The sequence below is a fragment of the Theropithecus gelada genome, chromosome 3, assembly GCF_003255815.1.
Source record: "Theropithecus gelada isolate Dixy chromosome 3, Tgel_1.0, whole genome shotgun sequence".
NCBI lineage: Eukaryota > Metazoa > Chordata > Mammalia > Primates > Cercopithecidae > Theropithecus > Theropithecus gelada.
The window spans coordinates 21,488,181-21,506,646 of NC_037670.1; the positions used below are offsets into that span (position 1 = coordinate 21,488,181).

The window sequence follows — 18,466 nt, forward strand, 5'->3', positions numbered from 1 at the left end:
GCCTCTGCTCAGAAGACCTGTCCATTGAGTACAAACTTGCTGTCATTCTCTGAGGTCAATAAGAGATAAGGGGCAGGCTGGGCGTGGTGGCTCACACCTGTATTCCAGCACTTTGGGAGGCCGAGGCAGGCAGATCATCTGAGGTTGGGAGTTCAAGATCAGCCTGACCAAAATGGAGAAACCCCATCTCTACTAAAAATACAAAAATTAGCCGGGTGTGGTGGCGCATGTCTGTAATCCCAGCTACTCAGGTGGCTGAGGCAGGAGAATCGCTTGAACCTGGGAGGCAGAGGTTGTGGTGCCACTGCACTCCAACCTGGGCAACAAGAGGCAAATACTGTCTAAAAAAAAAAAAAAAGGAGCAAGCGAGAGAGACACAGGGCAGAAATTAATTAATGGGTAAAAGTTTTGCATCGGGACCCTTAGATACAGATAAGAGGAAAAATGTGGCCTCCCAGAGTGGCCCAGCCAACAGGTAACTGGGGAGAACTGAAAGAAGGGGAAGATGTGGGCTAGTGGGGCCCAGAGTGGCCTGTTTGGGGTGAGTCTTGACAGGGTAGGCCTTGGGAAGGCAATTTTTAAGTAGGCTGAGGAAGGAGAGATCGTCATTCTAAGAAGATAGGCACCAACTGAAGGATGGAGCTGAGAATAAAATGCTACTTCTAGGCAGTTCCTTTCACATTTATGTATGGCCACACTCTGGCCCAGAAATTTCATTTAAAGGGATGTAGCTACACATTTCCGCCCTCTGCACAAAAATGCATGTACTTTGTAAGAACGTTTCTTGCAGCACAGCTGCTAACAGCCCACATTGTGAACCACTCAAATGTCCATTAATAAGAGACGGTGAGTGAATGATGATACATTCCTTATATGAGAGAAGAGGATGTGGAAGAGGTATTTTCAGGATAACACAGAGAGTATGCTCCTTTAGGCAAATTTCTTCACTCAGTTTTTTTTCTCTGCAAAATGGTTGTATTAATTCGTACCTGTGCCAGTCTTGCTGGTAGCGGGAAGGGTTATGGTGAGTGTTCAAGGAGACTATGAGTACAGGGGGGCAGCAGCTGAATTCTCCAATGTTAGCTATTATTCTTCTCATTATAATTATGGTATTGCTAGTTTATAATTTTGTATATCAATACTCAAGGAAAAGACCGGAGGAATTAAAAGTATGGGATTTTGGCTTAATGGATTCTAACCCAGACCTCTACACAACTTTTTAAAATTATTACTATATTTTACTAAATCCCAATGTCTGCCACTTTTTTTTAAATTTCAAAGAATACATAGCCCATTGGGCAAACTTGGGTTTGTGTGCTTGGCTTTTCAGCAGGTGCGGAAGCCCTGGGGTGGGTAGCCCTGGCTTGTGTGGTTCTTGAGTTTGAGTCTGTACGTCTGGAGTGGGTCAGGGGCCCCAGAGCTTTGCTGCCGTTGATTTCTCCCCAACAGCAGACAAAGCCTCACAATGACCTCAATTTTCCCTCTTTCTTTTGAAGGACCAACTTTTCATGGTGCTTGTCTTGATTGTTTTCATAGTGCTTTTTTTTTTTTTTTTTGCTTTTTTTTTGAGATGGAGTTTCGCTCTTGTCACCCAGGCTGGAATGCGGTGGCGCAATCTCCATTCACTGCAACTTCCACCTCCTGGGTTCAAGCAATTCTCCCACCTCAGCCTCCCAAGCAGCTGGAACTACAGGTGCGCACCACCATATCCGGCTAATTTTTTGAATTTTTAGTAGAGATGGGGGTTTCACCATGTTGGCCAGGCTGGTCTCGATCTCCTGACCTCAGGTGATCCACCTGCCTCAGCCACCCAAAGTGCTGGGATTACAGGCATGAGTCACTGCACCCAGCCAAATCTGTATTTTTGTATGTAGAGGGAAATAATCTTCTCAACTGTAATTGTGAATAATATTGTATTAAATTGTCATGAAGGAACTCCTGTTTAATAAATGGACATGTAAGAAAAAAGGAATGAATAGTAAAACCAAAACAAAACAAAAAACTTTGGTAATTGAAAGTTCTGGTTAGTTTTTATTCTAAATAAGTTCAATGTTTGACATAGTTGTAGACACCTAGGGAGAATCTGTAGTACCTTTTCTTTTCTTTAACTCTTTTTTTTTTTTTATTTTTTGAGACAGTGTCTTGCTCTGCCAACTAGGCTGGAATGCAGTGACGTGGTCTCGGCTCACTGCAATCTCTGCCTCCCGGGTTCAAGCCATTCTCCTGCCTCAGCCTCCTGAGTAGCTGGGATTATAGGCACCCGCCACCACGCCCGGCTAATTTTTGTATTTTTAGTAGAGATGGGGTTTCACCATGTTGGCCAGGATGGTCTCGATCTCCTGACCTCATGATTCACCCGCCTCTGCCTCCCAAAGTGCTGGGATTACAGGCGTGAGCCACCGCACCCAGCCTTGCAGTACCTTTTAATATCTTGTCACTTTCTTATTAATCTCTAACTGTACAAGTTGTATAGACAGGATGCAAATTTCACAAAATAAAACAAAAACATTATCAATTTAAAAGATCATTGGTACAGCTGTGATATGATGTGATAGTTTATATTGAACCCTTTAGTGCAAATAAGAGTTTTATATTATTCATCTTCTTTTCAATTGTTTAGGGGTCACCGCCAGGTGTTGGACCTTACTATGAAAACCATGGATACCAACCGGAAAACCCCTATCCCGCACAGCCCACTGTGGCCTCCAATGTCTACGAGGTGCATCCGGCTCAGTACCACCCGTCCCCCGTACCCCAGTACACCCCGAGGGTCCTGACGCATGCTTCCAACCCCGCCGTCTGCACGCAGCCCAAATCCCCGTCGGGGACAGTGTGCACCTCAAGTAGGATTCTTTTTGTGTTTATTTCCTGTAATAAACCCGAGGTCCTGGGTCAGCCTCCCCAGGGGGCTCTCTGCTCCCATCACCACTGTCACCAGCTCTCCTGGTCTGACCCTTCTCCTCCACCTGCCGGAGCCAGTCTGTCTTCATGGCTTTCCACTCTCTTCCTGCTGGATCAAAGCTGTCGCCACCAGCTCTAGCCTCTTGCCCAGGGCCTGCAGAGAGCCCTCTGTCTGCCGTTAACTCTCCTGTACAGCTTTGCCTGTTCTACTCAGCATAGGCTTTTGAGATCACCTTCTCTGGGTTTCTTGGCTGTGTGGTTTATTGATGGCTGCTCTTGAATAACTGGTAAGCTTCCAAGAGCAGAAATCAACTATCTTACCTTTCTTTGTCACACAGTCCCCTAGATATGACAGGGCATGTTTAAGATGCTCCTTGTTTCTTTGTGTTTGGTGAATGACCTGGCTGGTGTGGTTGTGGCACAGAAGTGTCTGAGCTGTCTCAGTGGGCTTCAGGGTCCTGCGGGTGGCTGGAGCAGGCCAGAGTGAGTGTGGGAGGACTGGAGGTTACATTTTATTTGCTGTCACTTCAGTCCCTCCTCTTCGTCACCCTCCCATTCATCTCCTTTCTTTGCCATTTCGTTTGGTCTCGTGTCTTTCCAGACTGCCCCTTCTTGCACTGCCTCCCAGCTTTTAATTCAGGCTAGTTTCAGTGCTAAGAGTTGCCCAGGTGGAAACCGCACAGCAGTGGCTACACCAAAGATCTTTTACATTGATCTTTTAATTGATAGTGTTTTTATTTTATTTTGTGAAATGTGCATCCTGTCTCTACAACTTATACAGTCAGAGATTCGTCAGAATGTGAATTTCCACGGGTCCACCATTACATAATCAGTCATCGACGTGATTAACGCCAATGCTCTGTGAAGCTCTGTCTGTCCCCACCTCTCCCCTACTCAGGACAAGGGCTGTCACTCCTGTGTTTCTGCCCCTCCTCTCAACCCCTCACCCTTCACAAATGGCTCTTCCACCCTGTTCCTCTCCGGCCACCTCCTGTCTCTGAGTTTTCTACCCTTTCATGAGCCTTCCTCCCTTCCTTCCTCTCCCTTCTCTGTTTCTCTCTTTCCCTCCTTTCAATGCCCCGCACCAAGCGAGTACTTGTGTTTGCACTGATCTGCTTCTGGGGGTGGTTGGGTAGGTCAAAGCCAGTGGTTCTCAGTCAGAACCATTTGGACCCCCCAGAGACAACTGGCAGTGTCTGGAGACAGTGTGGGCGGTTACAAGTAGGGAGGGGTTGCTGCTTCTAGGTAGGCACCACGGATGCTGCTCAACCTCCTGCAAGGCACAAGACAGCCCCCTGACAGCAAAGAATGCTCAAGGCAAAATATCGTTTAGTGTGGAGGTTGGGAACTCCTGGTCTTTGTCCATTATGGGGATGGAAGGAAGCCAGGGTGAAAGGGTTAAGGAACTGTCTGTATGAGCTACCTCCCAAAGAAACAGCATGAAGGTCCTCTCCTGAAGTCAGCACCTCCAGACAGTTGTGTTCCCACCAGTGACGGCCAAACCCAGGAGGGCAAATGAACCCCTGGCCCACCTAATGGACACATTTCCACTTTTCCCAGGAAAGACTAGGTGATGACAGAGTTGGATGGGTTATATCAATCCCTTATCGGTTGCTTTTATAAGGGAAGCATATGAACCTACATGTATGATTTTGCATTATAAAATTCATAAACTTAAAAGTAATTTAGTAATTTAATTGAACTTACGCTGGTATTATTTTTAAGAAAACACTGTTGGCATTTAATATATAGAAATGTAGACATTTTGAAAGTGTAATGTTTGGCTTTGAAACTCTTCTCCCAGTTATTGAGTAGCACACATTCAGAAGCATGTATCAGGAGTATAAGGAACTTTTTCCAGACTTAATGTATTTATTTGCTTTAGCAACAGCCATAGAAGGTTGATGATTGAATAGGAGCAGACACACAGCTTAAAGCTTAGGCTTTGGGGAATCGAAGGTCAATAGTCCTCCAAATGTGGGCATGAAACAAGCAGTTAAACGCAAGAAACCATAGGGCTGAGTTGACAACCTTAAGTTGGTCATGATTGAGGGAAATGCATAGTGGGTTTTGTGTGCGTGTTTTTTTGTTTGTTTGTTTGTTTGCTTTTTGAGACGGAGTCTCATTCTGTCACCAGGCTGGAGTGCAGTGGCACGATCTCGGCTCACTGCAACCTCTGCCTCTCGGGTTCAAGCAATTCTCCTGCCTCAGCCTCCCGAGTAGCTGGAACTACAGGTGTGCCACCGCGTCCGGCTAATTTTTGTATTTTTAGTAGAGACGGAGTTTTGCCATGTTGGCCAGGCTGGTCTCGAACTCCTGACATCAGCTGATCCGCCTGCCTTGGCCTCCCAAAGTGCTGGGATTACAGGCATGAGCCACTGTGCCCAGCCAGTGGGGTGTAATTAAACTCTGCAACAGCAACCATGTCAAGCCAGGACCCAGTGGTGTCTGTACTGACCCTGCGCTGACTACAGATGCCTGTCCAGCAAAGTAAACTTGGGTTTGCACACGCTTCTGGTGAGACCTGTACAGGTCAGCACATGCTGAGTGTGAGGTTCAGGATACCTAAGTGAATAGCCCTCAACTCAGCAGACCAGTTATTTTATCTTGGATAAAATGGCACTCGGGAAGCCGTCTGTGGAGGAAAGTGTCCTTGGTAATGGGCCAGAGAGGCCATCTGGAATTTCTCTCATGAACTACCTTGGCCCTAGCTTACCTCCATCATATATAATCATTGCAGCTGAGTTATGAGAACGTTGTGTGCCTGGGCATGGTCCTCAGACCAGCGGTGCTGGCATCATCTGTGAGCCTGTTAGAAATTCAGATTCGGGTCGGGCACAGTGGCTCACACCTGTGATTCCAGCACTTTGAGAGGCTGAGGTGAGTGGATCACTTGGGCCCAGGATTTCGAGACCAATCTGGGAAACATGGTGAAACCTCATCTACCAAAAATGAGCCCAGCAGAGCGGCGCACATCTGTGGTCCCAGCTACTCGAGAGGCTGAAGTGGGAGGATGGCTTGAGCCCAGGAGGTGGAGGCTGCAGTGAACCATGATCGTACCACTGCACTCCAGCCTGGGCAACAAGCAAGACCCTGTCTCAAAAAAAAAAAAAAAAAAAAAGCAGTGCAGGTTCATGCCCGATCCCCAACTGAAATAGAATCTCTGGTGATGGGAACCACCACATTCCCCAGGTAATTCTTAAGCCTGTAACAGTTTAAGAGTGACTGTAGAATTATCAGAATGTTGTCACAAAGTGAGAGGCATGGCATTGAGCCCTCAGCAGCTGGGTCAGCTCTGAACTTGTCTCCCTGGCAGACCTCCAGAGGCACAGGTGTGGCCAGGTGTGGAGTTCCAGGCTGCCACGCCACCTCTGCAGCCCAGGAGGGCCTGTTCAAATGACCTCTCCTCCTCTCTCCTCCACCTCTGCACCTTTCTTCAGGGAAAGCTCCCAGGAGCTCCTGGACCTGGGGCTGCCGGGCATCAGTGGGGTGATGTGGATGGACGCCCTCCCTCCTGGCCCATGAGCTGGCTGAGCCCAGCGTCTGACTCTGCCATGCCTCTCTGGTGCCTGTAGCTATCCTCCGAACTCTGTGTGACTTTTGGCTTACCCTCTGACCAATAATGCCATGTCTTACTAGAGAAAATCAGTGACCTCTTCCAAATTCCTTAATTTTTATCTGAAATGTGCCTTTCCTCTGAGTTTGGTATTTCTGCCCTTGGATCAAAGGGCCTATGCTGGTGCTGTCCAGCAGGACTTAGGGACGCCATGGGAAGGTTCTACCGATGCACTGCCGGACATGGTAGCCACTGGCCACATGTGATGACTGAGCACCTCAATTTATATCATTTTACTTAATTCCATGGAACATTAATTAAATAGCCACATGTGGCTGGTGGATGTCCGAATGGGACAGTAGCATCCATTCGCTAAACTACCTTGGGTAAGACAAGTTATTCTGCTTTGAGTACCGCTGACAGAGTGATGATAGTTTTGAGGACAGTATTATTATTTTGCTTATGCTTGTAATTATCAGGATGAGGTCTTAGTTCTTTCTTTTTACATTAATCATCTGCCTATTTTAAGATCCTCTTTTAGCATACCATACTTTTTTTTTTTTTTTTTTTTTTTTTTTTGAGATGGAGTTTTTGCTCTGTCACCCAGGCTGGAGTGCAATGGTGTGATCTCAGCTCACTGCAACCTCTGCCTCCTGGGTTCAAGTGATTCTCCTGCCTCAGCCTCCCAAGTAGCTGGGATTACAGGCACCTGCCACCACACACGGCTAATTTTTGTATTTTTAGTAGAGACGAGGTTTCACCATGTTGGCCAGGCTGGTCTTGAACTCCTGACCTCGGGCGATCCACCCACCTTAGCCTCTCAGAGCGTTAGGATTACTGGCATGAGCCTCCGCGCCCAGCCATGCATACCATACTTTTTAAAGAGCCTAACCTTCGTGTACTTTGCTGAAGATCACAGCTTCCTCCTGTTGGTCTCCAAATTGCATAAGATTTAGTGTTATGGAAGAAGCAGGATCGTCCATCTTATTTCTTAAAATTAAAAGTCACATTTTTAAGAAATAATTATTTCTTAATATGGTGTACTATAAAAATAATAGATAACATTTGAGAGCATGACTTCTAAACAACTCTGGTCTGAACGTTGCACTCTCCTCCTTCTTCCAGAGACTAAGAAAGCACTGTGTGTCACCATGACCCTGGGGGCCGTCCTCGTGGGAGCTGCGCTGGCCGCTGGCTTGCTCTGGAAGTTCAGTAAGTGCAGGGAGCCTCAATGCCACCATGTGCTCCTGCAGTCCCCAGTGCTCTGAGCCAGACCCTGCTCTCTGGGCTATTGAGACCTCTGGAGGCCCTCCATGAGGTTCCTCTCTTCCATAACGAGGCTGTCTGTCTTCCCTTCTTTTGTTCAGCTATGAGATTGACACATCATGGGGAAAGCATTTAGAATGTACCCAGCACTTTGGGGTGCTTGGTGCCACCCAGCACTGTGAGCACAAGTTCTACCTTGGGGCCATACTCAGTTACCTGTATCTCACTGCACAGCAGTGGCTGTTGGGGGCCAGGCCCGCCCCTCCCTGTCCTACCTCCTGCAACTGCAGCCTGAGCCTTTCCCATTAGCCTGGGGTGGTGCAGACCCATGCGCCATTGTGGATCCTTGAAGTTACCTGTGTGATAGAGAGGACGTGTGAGTGCCGTCCAAACGCAAACACTGAGAGGGTCCTTCCCATTGCCCCCACAGAAGTAAGGTGGCCCAGTGCTAATTCCACTTATACTTGCTGGTGGCAAGGACACTTCTCCTCCTTATTAAAGTGGGGGAATTGGCTGGGTGCGGTGGCTCACGCCTGTTATCCCAGCACTTTAAGAGGCCAAGGCAGGTGGACCACCTGAAGTCAGGAGTTCGAGACCACCAGCCTGGCCAACATGTTGAAACTCCATCTCTACTAAAAATACAAAAAATTAGCCAGGCATGGTGGCACGTACCTGTAATCCCAGCTACCTGGGAGGCTGGGGCAGGAGAATCACTTGAACCCAGAAGGCAGAGGTTGCAGTAAGCCAAGATTGTGCCCTTGCACTCCAGCCTGGGTGACAGAGTGAGACTTCATCAAAAAAAAAAAAAAAAAAAGTTGGAGGCTGCAGAGAGCTACAGTAACGCCACTGTGTTCCTCACTCCATGAGGCTCATTGGGTTTCTCAGCCTGATGGGCACCTCTCTTCTGTTTTCTCTGCAAGTGGGCAGCAAGTGCTCCGACTCTGGGATAGAGTGCGACTCCTCAGGTACCTGCATCAGCTCCTCTAACTGGTGCGATGGCGTGGCACACTGCCCGAGCGGGGAGGACGAGAACCGGTGTGGTGAGTCGGCCTTGGCCTTGGGAAGGGACTGCTCTGCTCACCTTAGAGACAGCAGCCAGGTCCAGGAGCCTTTGGGTGGCTGGGCCTGGCCTGTGTCCAGTACGCTGACACATGATGCCATTGAATTCCTGCTCCAGGCTGAGCCCTGGGGCTCAGAGGGGTTGTGTTTCTGGCCCAACCGCACACAGCAGGTGGGAGGGAGATGACAGGGCCACCGAGGACTGTGTCATTGGAACCATACGTGCTCTGAACTGCCACAGGAAGTCAGTTAAGATGAGCAAACTGTTTATAAAGTTGGAGATGCAGGCCAGGCACGGTGGCTTATGCCTGTAATCCCAGTACTTTGGGAGGCCGAGGCAGGTGGATCACCTGAGGTCAGGAGTTTGAGACCAGCCTGACCAATAAGGTGAAAACCTGTCTCCACTAAAAATATAAAAATTAGCCAGGTGTGGTGGCAGGTGCCTGTAATCCCAAATATTCAGGAGGCTGAGGCAGGATAATCACTTGAACCTGGGAGGCGGAGGTTGCAGCGAGCTGAAATCATGCCACTGCTCCTGCCTGGGAGACAAAGCCAGACTCTGTCTCAAAAGATTAATTAATTAATTAATTAATTAATTAAAAACAATGTTGGAGATGCACTATGTTATTTTCAAAACAAGCTGCCTTTAAAGGTCTATCTCTCGTCACAGAGTGGGCTCATCTGTTTTACTTTATTTTCTGTGGTTTATCTATTTACTTATTTTAATGAACGAGGAAGCATTGCACCTATTTATGGCATACCACATGATGTTTGGATACATGTATGCCTGTGGCATGGCCAAGTCAAGCTAGAACATGGGCCTTACCTCATATACATGTCTTATGAAGAACACATAAAACCTGCTCTCATAGTGATTTTCAAATATACAACATAGCGTTTATTAACTGCAATCACTATGATGTACAATAGATCTCTGGAACTTATTCCTCCTGTCTAGCTAAGATTTTGTGACCTCTGACCAACATCTCCCCAGTGTTGTCACCCCCCACCCCCAGACTCTGGTAGCTGCCATTCTCTCTGCTTCTGCGAGTTTCATGTTTTTACATTCCACATGTCAGTGGCCTCATGCAGTGTTTGTATCTCTGTGTCTAGCTTGTTCACTTAGCGTAATGTCCTCCAGCTTCATCTATGTTGTTGGAAATGACAGGATTTCTGTCTTTCTTATGGCGGAATAGTATCACATTGTGCATATACACCACGTTTTCTTTATCCATTCATTCACCGAGGGACACTTAGGTTGATGTCATATCTTGGCTGTTGTGAAAAATGCCACAGTGAGCGTGGGAGTGCAGGTCTCTTCAACACGCGGATATCCTTTCCTTTGGAGATAAACCCAGCAGTGAGATTGCTGGATCACATGGCAGTTGTGTTTCTAACATTTTGAGGAAACTCCATACTGTTTTCCATAATGGCCGTAGCAACTTCCACTCCCACCCACAGGGTGCAAAGGCTCCATTTCTCATCTACATCCTCACCAACTCCTGTTATTTTCCATCTTTTTGATAGGAGCCATGCTTAGAGGTATGAGATGATACCTCATTGTGGTTTTCATTTGCATTTTTATTTGTATTTTTCATGAATTTTTGAGGGTGATTTCAAGGGTAGTTAGTGGCTGTAACAGGGAAAGGAGCCTGAGTATGAGGGTTGTGCTAATCATCCCCCTCCTGCCCGCTGCATACTGAATGGGGCTCGGCAGGGGGCCTTTTACTTTCTTCCTCTTCTTTTAAAACTTATTTCCTGGCTGGGCGCAGTGGCTCATGCCTGTAATCCCGACACTTCGGGAGGCCAAGGTGGGCAGAGCATGAGGTCAGGAGTTTGAGACCAGCCTGACCAACGTGATGAAACCCTGTCTCTACTAAAAATACAAAAATTAGCCAGACGTGGTGGTGCATACCTGTAGTCCCAGCTACTCAGGAGGCCAAGGCAGGAGAATCACTTGAACCTGGGAGGTGGAGGTTGCAGTGAGCCGAAATTGTGTCACTGCACTCCAGCCTGGGCGACACAGCGAGACTCCATCTCAAAAAAAAAAAAAAAAAAAAAAAAAAGTGATTTCCCAAGCATTCCAGGCTTGCGGATCAGCATTGGTGGCGGGGTGCGCTCTCACATCTTAGTTCCTGCTAAGCACACTCTGACATGTTTACACTAGAACCATTTTTTTTTTCTAGAAATAGAAATTTCAGAATTGTAGAGTCAGAGGACTTAGCAGAAATCTCTTAGGTAGTTCTCCGCCCCTCCCTCAAGTGCAGTCCTAACACTCCTGGCGTTTTCTGTAGAAACCATGAGCCTCAGAGCTGGCCGAGAATTCTAGACAGAGTTTTCCGTGTTAAAGTAATTCCCCCTCTCCTAAGGGCCATCCTTGGTGGGGACTGGCTTCCTGTTACGCCCTCACTGTAAGTCCTGGCTGTGGAATTTCTGGTGAGGAGCACTGGCCTGTGGAGCTCGGCCCTTGAGCGGCCCGAGTGTTCTGTGTTCTTGATACCTTTCCTCCAGCACAGCCTTACTTCCCAGAAAAGGGTTTGCACTTGAAAATGATGCATTTGCTGATTAAATATAGTTCTTTTGCTTTATTCAGTTTCTTAAATAAAGTGGGGAGTTTTTAAGATGGAGTAGCTTGTAGTTAAGATAGCACGTGGAATGGTTTTTTTTTTTTTTTTTTTTCCCCCTGGTGACAGGGTTTCACTCTGTTGCCCAGGCTGGAGTGCAGTGGCATGATCATGGCTCACTGCAACTTCAACCTCCTGGGGTTAAGCAATTCCCCCAGCCTCAGCCCCCCAAGTAGCTGGGACTGCAGGGGCTCGCCACCATGCCTGGCTAATTTTTGTATTTTTTGTAGAAATGGGGTTTCGTCAATGTTGTCCAGGCTGGTCTCGAACTCCTGACCTCAAGCAATCCTCACAACTCAGCCTCCCAAACTGCTGGAATTACAGGCGTGAACCATAGCACCTGGCCTGGAATGGCTTTTGATATTCTTCTATGTGAACATGTGGGTGAAAAAACACCAACAAAGTCCTTATGTTACCTGAAGAGTTGCTCTCTTCTTAGTATTTAAGTCGTATTTATTTAAATATTTTAATAGTTGTACACCCAGGTAGGTCAAAATCAAGGAAGTACAAAAGGGTATGCTGTGAAAAATCTCTTTTTCCTTGCTCTGCTTACTTACCTACCCCCCATCCCCCACCTTACACCCCAGACACACACAGATGTGTGTCTGTTCACTTTTTTAAAAGTAACTGAAATGAGATATGCTGCTGCTTCTTCTTTTTGGTTTTTTCTTGTTGCCCAGGTTGGAGTGCAATGGCAGCATCTCAGCTCACTGCAACCTCCGCCTCCTAGGTTCAAGAGATTCTCCTGACTCAGCCTCCCGAGTAGCTGGGATTACAGGCATGCACCACCACACCGGCTAATTTTCTATTTTTAGTAGAGACGGGGTTTCTCCGTGTTGGTCAGGCTGGTCTTGAACTCCTGACCTCAGATGATCCACCCACCTTGGCCTCCCAAAGTGCTGGGATTACAGGCGTGAGCCACCATGACTGGCCTATCTTATTTATTTGTAAAAAGAGCTTATTGAGATCTAATTTATGTACCATAAAATTCAAGTATATAATTCAGTGCTTTTATATATAAAACATTGTATATATAAAATAACTTACTGAGATATACTTTTTAATATAAAACAGCTTATTGAAATGTTATTTATGTACCATCAAATTTAAATATATAATTCACTGACTTTTATATATTCACGAATATGTGCAGCTATCACCACAGTCAATTTTAGGATATTTTCATCAGCTCATAAAGAAACCCCAAGCCCTTGAACTATCACCCCGTATCCCTCCTCCCAGCCCATCCCTCCTACTCCTAAGCAATCACTAATCTACTTAGTGTCTATAGATTTCCTTCTCTAGGCATTCCATGTGAGTGGGATCATGCAATATGTGGGCTCATGCAGTACATCTGGCTCCTTTCACTGAGCATAAGGTCTTCAAGGCTCATGCAGGTTGCAACCTGGGTCTGAATTTCATTCCCTCTTCTGGCTGAATCATATTCCATTGTATATCGTGGACATATCCGATTCTGCTCACCCAGCCGTTGGTGGGAGTTTGGAGTGTTTTTGCCTTTTGGCTGTTTTAAGAGGGCTGCAGTGAACGTTCATACAAGTTTTTTACCCAATGCCTGTTTCAATGATTTTGTGTAGAGAGCACTTTTTGCAGAAAAAGAATAGTTTGTGGCCTCCCTTTGTGTGCGGTCAGTGCCTCGCAAAGAGTAAGCTCTACGCGGCCACCTCCGGAGTCTCGAGGAGCGCGGGGCTCGGGTAGCAGCTAGGACAATACACGCTGGGACAAAGCCTGGTGCAATGGTTCACACCTGTAATTCCCATACTTTGGGAGGCTGAGGCAGGGGGATCACCTGAGGTCAGGAGTTTGAGACCAGCCTGGCCAACATGATGAAACCCCATCTCTAATAAAATACAAAAATTAGCTGGATGGGGTGGTGAACGCCTGTAATTCCAGCTACTCAGGAGGCTGAGGCAGGAGAATCGCTTGAACCCGGGAGGTGGAGGCTGCAGTGAGTGGAGATCACACCACTGCACTTCAGCCTAGGCGACAGAGCGAGACTCCATCTCAAAAAAAAAAAGAAAAAAAAAAGACAGAAACTCACAGAAAATCCTCCTTCTCGTGCAGTTCGCCTCTATGGACCAAACTTCATCCTTCAGGTGTACTCATCTCAGAGGAAGTCCTGGCACCCCGTATGCCAAGACGACTGGAACGAGAACTACGGGCGGGCAGCCTGCAGGGACATGGGCTATAAGTGAGTACGGGGCAGCACCCGCATGGTGACGGGAACAGACAGTAGAAACATGAGAAGACCCTCTCTCTGCCTCGCCGTGAAAGTACCGGCACATGAGTGCTGGGGACAGTTGTCACCTTCCAAAAGCTGAGCCCTGTAACCAGCAGGTGGAACTTGTCCTGCTAGGGCTGTGCCCAGCACATGGACCTCGGCTCGCTGCCACTCTGCCCTGCCTCCTCCTTGGCCTCTATAGACTTCTAGTTGCTCGGGAGTGCCCAGTGCTGTGGTCATCTAGTCAGGGGTGCAGGCTGAGGGCATTAGGTGCCTCTTTTCCCAAGATGCCTCTCAGCCAGGGTCCATTCACCCCCTGGGTAGAGGTTGGGTCAGAACAGCTGGCGAGGAGGGTTGGGCTGGGGAGAGCCGCAGAGACAAATCCTGCGCCAGTTTCACTGCATTTGGGAGCCATGGAAGGCTTTTGAACTGGGGAGAGAATCAATCAATCAGATTTATACTTAAAAAATGTCATTCCTGCTTGCAGCTCTGAGGGAAGGTGGGAAGGCTTAAGGGGGTGTGTATCCCTTGCCAGTGGGTCCTGGCTGGGGGTGCGGTGGTTACCACTTACCAGCACTGCTTGGGGAGATGCGGCAGCCCTCGGGCATCAGGGAAAGGGCGGTAGGATTCTACTGCCACTTTATTTTCCATGGGAGGGTCCCCAGGTGATTTCTATGCAATTTTAGGGTATTCAATATGCCAGTTTTCAGAATGAATTACAACTTGATGAGAAAGTTGGCATCTTAGCTAGTCACTCTGCCATCCCTAAACAGCAAGGGAGAATTACACAGCAAAGCGCCCAATCACAGTCCAGGAACCTGGTGGAATTGATAACTGGGGACATTTTAACATCTGTACCTTTTATTAGATTAAATGTATGTATGATTATACACTCCTATGTCCTTCTCATAGTTTCCTGATCCTAACCTGGATAAGAAACACAACCAATGAAAAAATTTTACCTGACACTTTAGGGTTATTGAACCAAAAAATCGTTACACTTGGTTAGAATGTGTGATTTTTTTTTTTCCCCTAAATGCTAAGGTTTTTCTCTCTTATTTTGAATGTCATATGAGAGGTATTATGGCATAGTATAGGATTTGTATTTGCTTATGCCTTAACCATTACATAAATAAGGTTTTCTGTCTTTTTTAGGAATAGTTTTTACTCTAGCCGAGGAATAGCGGATAACAGTGGAACCACCAGCTTTATGAAACTGAACACAAGTGCCGGCAATGTCGATATCTATAAAAAACTGTACCACAGGTATGCAGTGATTTCTTCTTTGAAACATTTTGGAATGAAATCAACTAGGAGACACCATGGGGAATCGCTGTCCTGAGTCTCATTTCTCCAAGCTGCAATACTCGGTCTGGATGGGTTTTGCACTGGGAGAAGATTAGAGTCTGACCAGGCCTGGTTACTCTAAGCAGCTCTTGGTTTATTCATAGGAAGTGGCCGAGGTTTCTCTGCTATTTCATTTTCAGCCTCTACCGTTTGCCCTCGATGGTACCGGATAACACTGCAACACTGACATTCAACTCTATTTATTTTCCTTTGCTCTTCAGACATTTAGAGATGTATCTATTGTGTCAGGGTGTGGTTCTAGGAATCCAAGATAATATCTCAGTGCCCCAGCCGGGGTGACCGGCTCATCCCGGTTTGCCAGGGACTTCACTGGCTTGAGCAAGGAAAGTCCTGCTCTGTTCCAGGCCGCTGGGCTGGCTGGTCCCCTTAGCCCCAACCCTGGGACGGCAGTGCCAGACAGTGCTCTGTGAGGGGTGGGCAGCATTCTGGCGGCCTGGGAATGAGTTGTGTGTGTCCATGGGGTAGAAGTAGGCACAAGCCACAGGTCACGTGATGAGTGGCTGACCTGTCTGGGAGGGTGGAAGAGGGGATGGACTTAGCTATCCCTTTTGCTTTGCACACATTTAAGATGTTTGCTACGATTGTTGCTGTTATGTGAGTGTTTTCTGATGTGAAAGATACATAGTGTCCTGTGCCCATGAGCTCTCCTTGCCTCCCAGGTCCCCAGGGCTTATGCCTGGTGTCTAGGCATCACCTCCCTGCCTGCCAGGTGCCAGGTGCTGCGTTTCGGGGGAGGATGAACTAATCACCCTGCACCACCTTTCCTCTGAGTGGGAGCCTGGGGCAGGTTTGCATTCCTGGTGGCCGCTGGCAGAGGTGTCTGGGGGCCTGACTTCCACCGCAGCCTGCTGTCCTGGGGAATGTGGCAGGGCAAGCCCAGTGGGGAGGGCTGTGCGCGGCCAGGTGCACCCATCAAAACAGCAGGGCTGCGGTTTGTCCCTGTGGAGAAGCTAAACACAGCTGCCTGGGCACTTTGTAAATGCTGAGTGGTTCTTTGTCTTCCTGGGTTACACACAGAATCAGGGAGCCAAGTCCAGCTGGGCAGGGGTGGGGGAGGGGAGGAGGTGCTGCCGTCCCTTGGCAAGAGCCTTGGGAACTCACAAGGAGGCTGGAGGGCTTGGAAGAAAGAAGAGGAGGCCATTGTCTGGTAGGCTCTATTCTGTCTCCGCAGTGGTGGGGGGGGAGGAGGCACTTCTTTTCCTCTTTTTGTGCAGGAGTTGCCCTTGGATGCCTGAGTTCTTGGCTTGTTTTCTGTCGGGCTTCTGTGAATAGCCACATGTGCCCTGACGCTGTGACCACACAGGGCTATCTCTACCGCCCTTAGGATTCTTAGGAAATGTCTTCTCTTGAAGAGAACATGTCTTTGCTTGGCCGTGTCAGTGCCCCAGAGCCAGAGTCCACCTGGAATGCACCTGTAGTCACTGGGAACCCGGGGGTGTGCCTCAGTAAGAGGGTGTTAGGAAGGACCTATTATTGTAGGGCCTGGGCTCCTGTGAGGTGGTTTAGGGGCGGCTGGAGGAAGTAGGGCTTTGCTCTGGATTGGATGCTATCAGGAAGCAGGGGTAATTCTGTGATGGCTGCTTTATTATTTTTTTTCTAGGAGGAGGTTGGAATGAGGCTAGGCTAAAGCTATGATTGACAAAGAAACGTCCATCGTTCAAGTTAGCCAGGACAGGAGGAGAGTTCAGGTCGTGATTTTGTGGTTCTGACGACCAGGTTCCTGTTCTGTCTGTTCAGACATCATTTCAGAGGAGGCTCCTTGTGTCTGGCCCCATCTCGGACATGGGAAGCCTAGTCCGATATTGATGCTCAGTGAAATTGTTTATGTTCCGCAGAGCACATGGCCCAGTTGTCGGGGTGGGCCAGCTCTGCACGCCACGGGCTGTGACTTTCCTTCTCAGCATAGCCTGGGGAATTCACTGAAGGACAGAAGGCATCAATGACTTCCTCTTCATCCGTAACCTGGGATGTTTGACTCCCAAAGGAGTAACTCTTATGTTTCTTCTAATTCTAGGGAAATTATTGGTTATGTTGCCTTCAACACTACAAATGTAAAGCAGTCATAGGAGCCCAGAAGTTTCCAAATGTCTTCCTTACAAAATTAGAAGATGATTTTAAATTCCAAGAGGAAAAAGAAAAACTAGCGTGATCGTATGCTTACCCTCACAACCACCTTAGGAGTTGGTACAATTTTAAGAGAGGTTGAGTAACTTGCCCAAGGTCACACAGTGGGGATATGAGCTGCATACTTTGGCTCAATGTCGGTCTTTGCCACTGTCCCTATATGGATTTACTTACCTTATTGGGGTTGTAAATCACAGACCCTTCTACGTCTCAGAAGACAGGAGAGGGAACATCAGAAGAAATGACTGATTTCTGAGCATGCGAGAGGCAGGTGACTCCTCAGTATCGTGACCAGAATTTCCCTTGTTCTTTTTGTAGTGATGCCTGTTCTTCAAAAGCAGTGGTTTCTTTACGCTGTATAGGTAAGTTCATCTGGAGTCCCCGTTTTGATACTTCTAACTAGGAAATGCTCTCTACTTTCAGAACAGTACTCCCTGTGTCTCTGGCGGCGTGGGAAGGAAGAAGGTGGGGTCACGGGTTGGGATGTGCCCAGCGGCCTCTCGCTCTTTCCAAGGAGCTCTTGGTTTGGATTTCCATGGCCTGTAGACACCTTCAGCCTTGGGTCCAAGGGACACCCCCTGAGGTCAGGCACACTGAGGAAGCTGACAAAGCACTACGCTTTATGCCACCCATGAGCTGGAGGCATGGCAGGTCTTTCTCCAGAAAGTGAAGGGGGTGGCGTTAGTGAGCCCTGGCAGCCACCTAATGTGGACTTGGAGCATCTGCAGGGCTGTGGTCCAGCACCATGGTGTGGCCACCACGTACCCATCAGCCAGTGGGACCTGGGAGGAGAGACAAACCCGGAGAACAACAGCGCTCTTGCCTCTTCTCTCCTGAATTTTGGACAGTGGCTTAGACTTGGCTGTCCCCATCTCCGTGTTTGGAGTGCTTACAGTTTCCAAACCATTTGCAAATGTGGAAGCCGCCATCGCTCTCCTCCTCTGGGATGGCCCAGTGCTGTCGTGGGGCCGTGGTCCGGAGCTCAGCTTTTCATTTGAAGAGCTGGAAGGCGCTGACATAGTCATCCCAGCAGGGCTGGCTCAGGTCTTCTTTAGGTCCTGAGTTGGGGTCCAGCACAGCTCCAAGGGCACATGGTACCCGCCCTGCCTTCTGCCCATGTACTCACCTCCTGGTGGAGAAGACACTCGCACACAGGAAGCAGGGAAGGCAGCAGGCCTCTTCACCCCTCACCCCCTCACTCACCCTCTATCACCCCCTCAACCCCTCATTCACCCCTCACCCCCTCATTCACCCTCTATCACCCCCTCAACCCCTCATTCACCCCTCACCCCCTCACTCACCCTCTATCACCCCCTCAACCCCTCATTC

At 48.1% G+C, this 18,466-nt stretch overlaps 1 protein-coding gene across 2 annotated transcripts in view; it reads left to right on the forward strand.

Moving 5' to 3' along the window:
* Nucleotides 1-18,466, forward strand: part of TMPRSS2 (transmembrane serine protease 2) — a 44,587-nt gene that overhangs the window by 11,502 nt on the left and 14,619 nt on the right. For both annotated transcript variants that reach the window (XM_025380760.1, XM_025380759.1), the window contains exons 3-8: nt 2,621-2,843; nt 7,583-7,669; nt 8,644-8,763; nt 13,489-13,615; nt 14,801-14,911; nt 17,456-17,499. In XM_025380760.1, the coding sequence (XP_025236545.1) occupies nt 2,621-2,843; nt 7,583-7,669; nt 8,644-8,763; nt 13,489-13,615; nt 14,801-14,911; nt 17,456-17,499 (712 nt within the window). The remainder of the gene's footprint in view (nt 1-2,620; nt 2,844-7,582; nt 7,670-8,643; nt 8,764-13,488; nt 13,616-14,800; nt 14,912-17,455; nt 17,500-18,466) is intronic.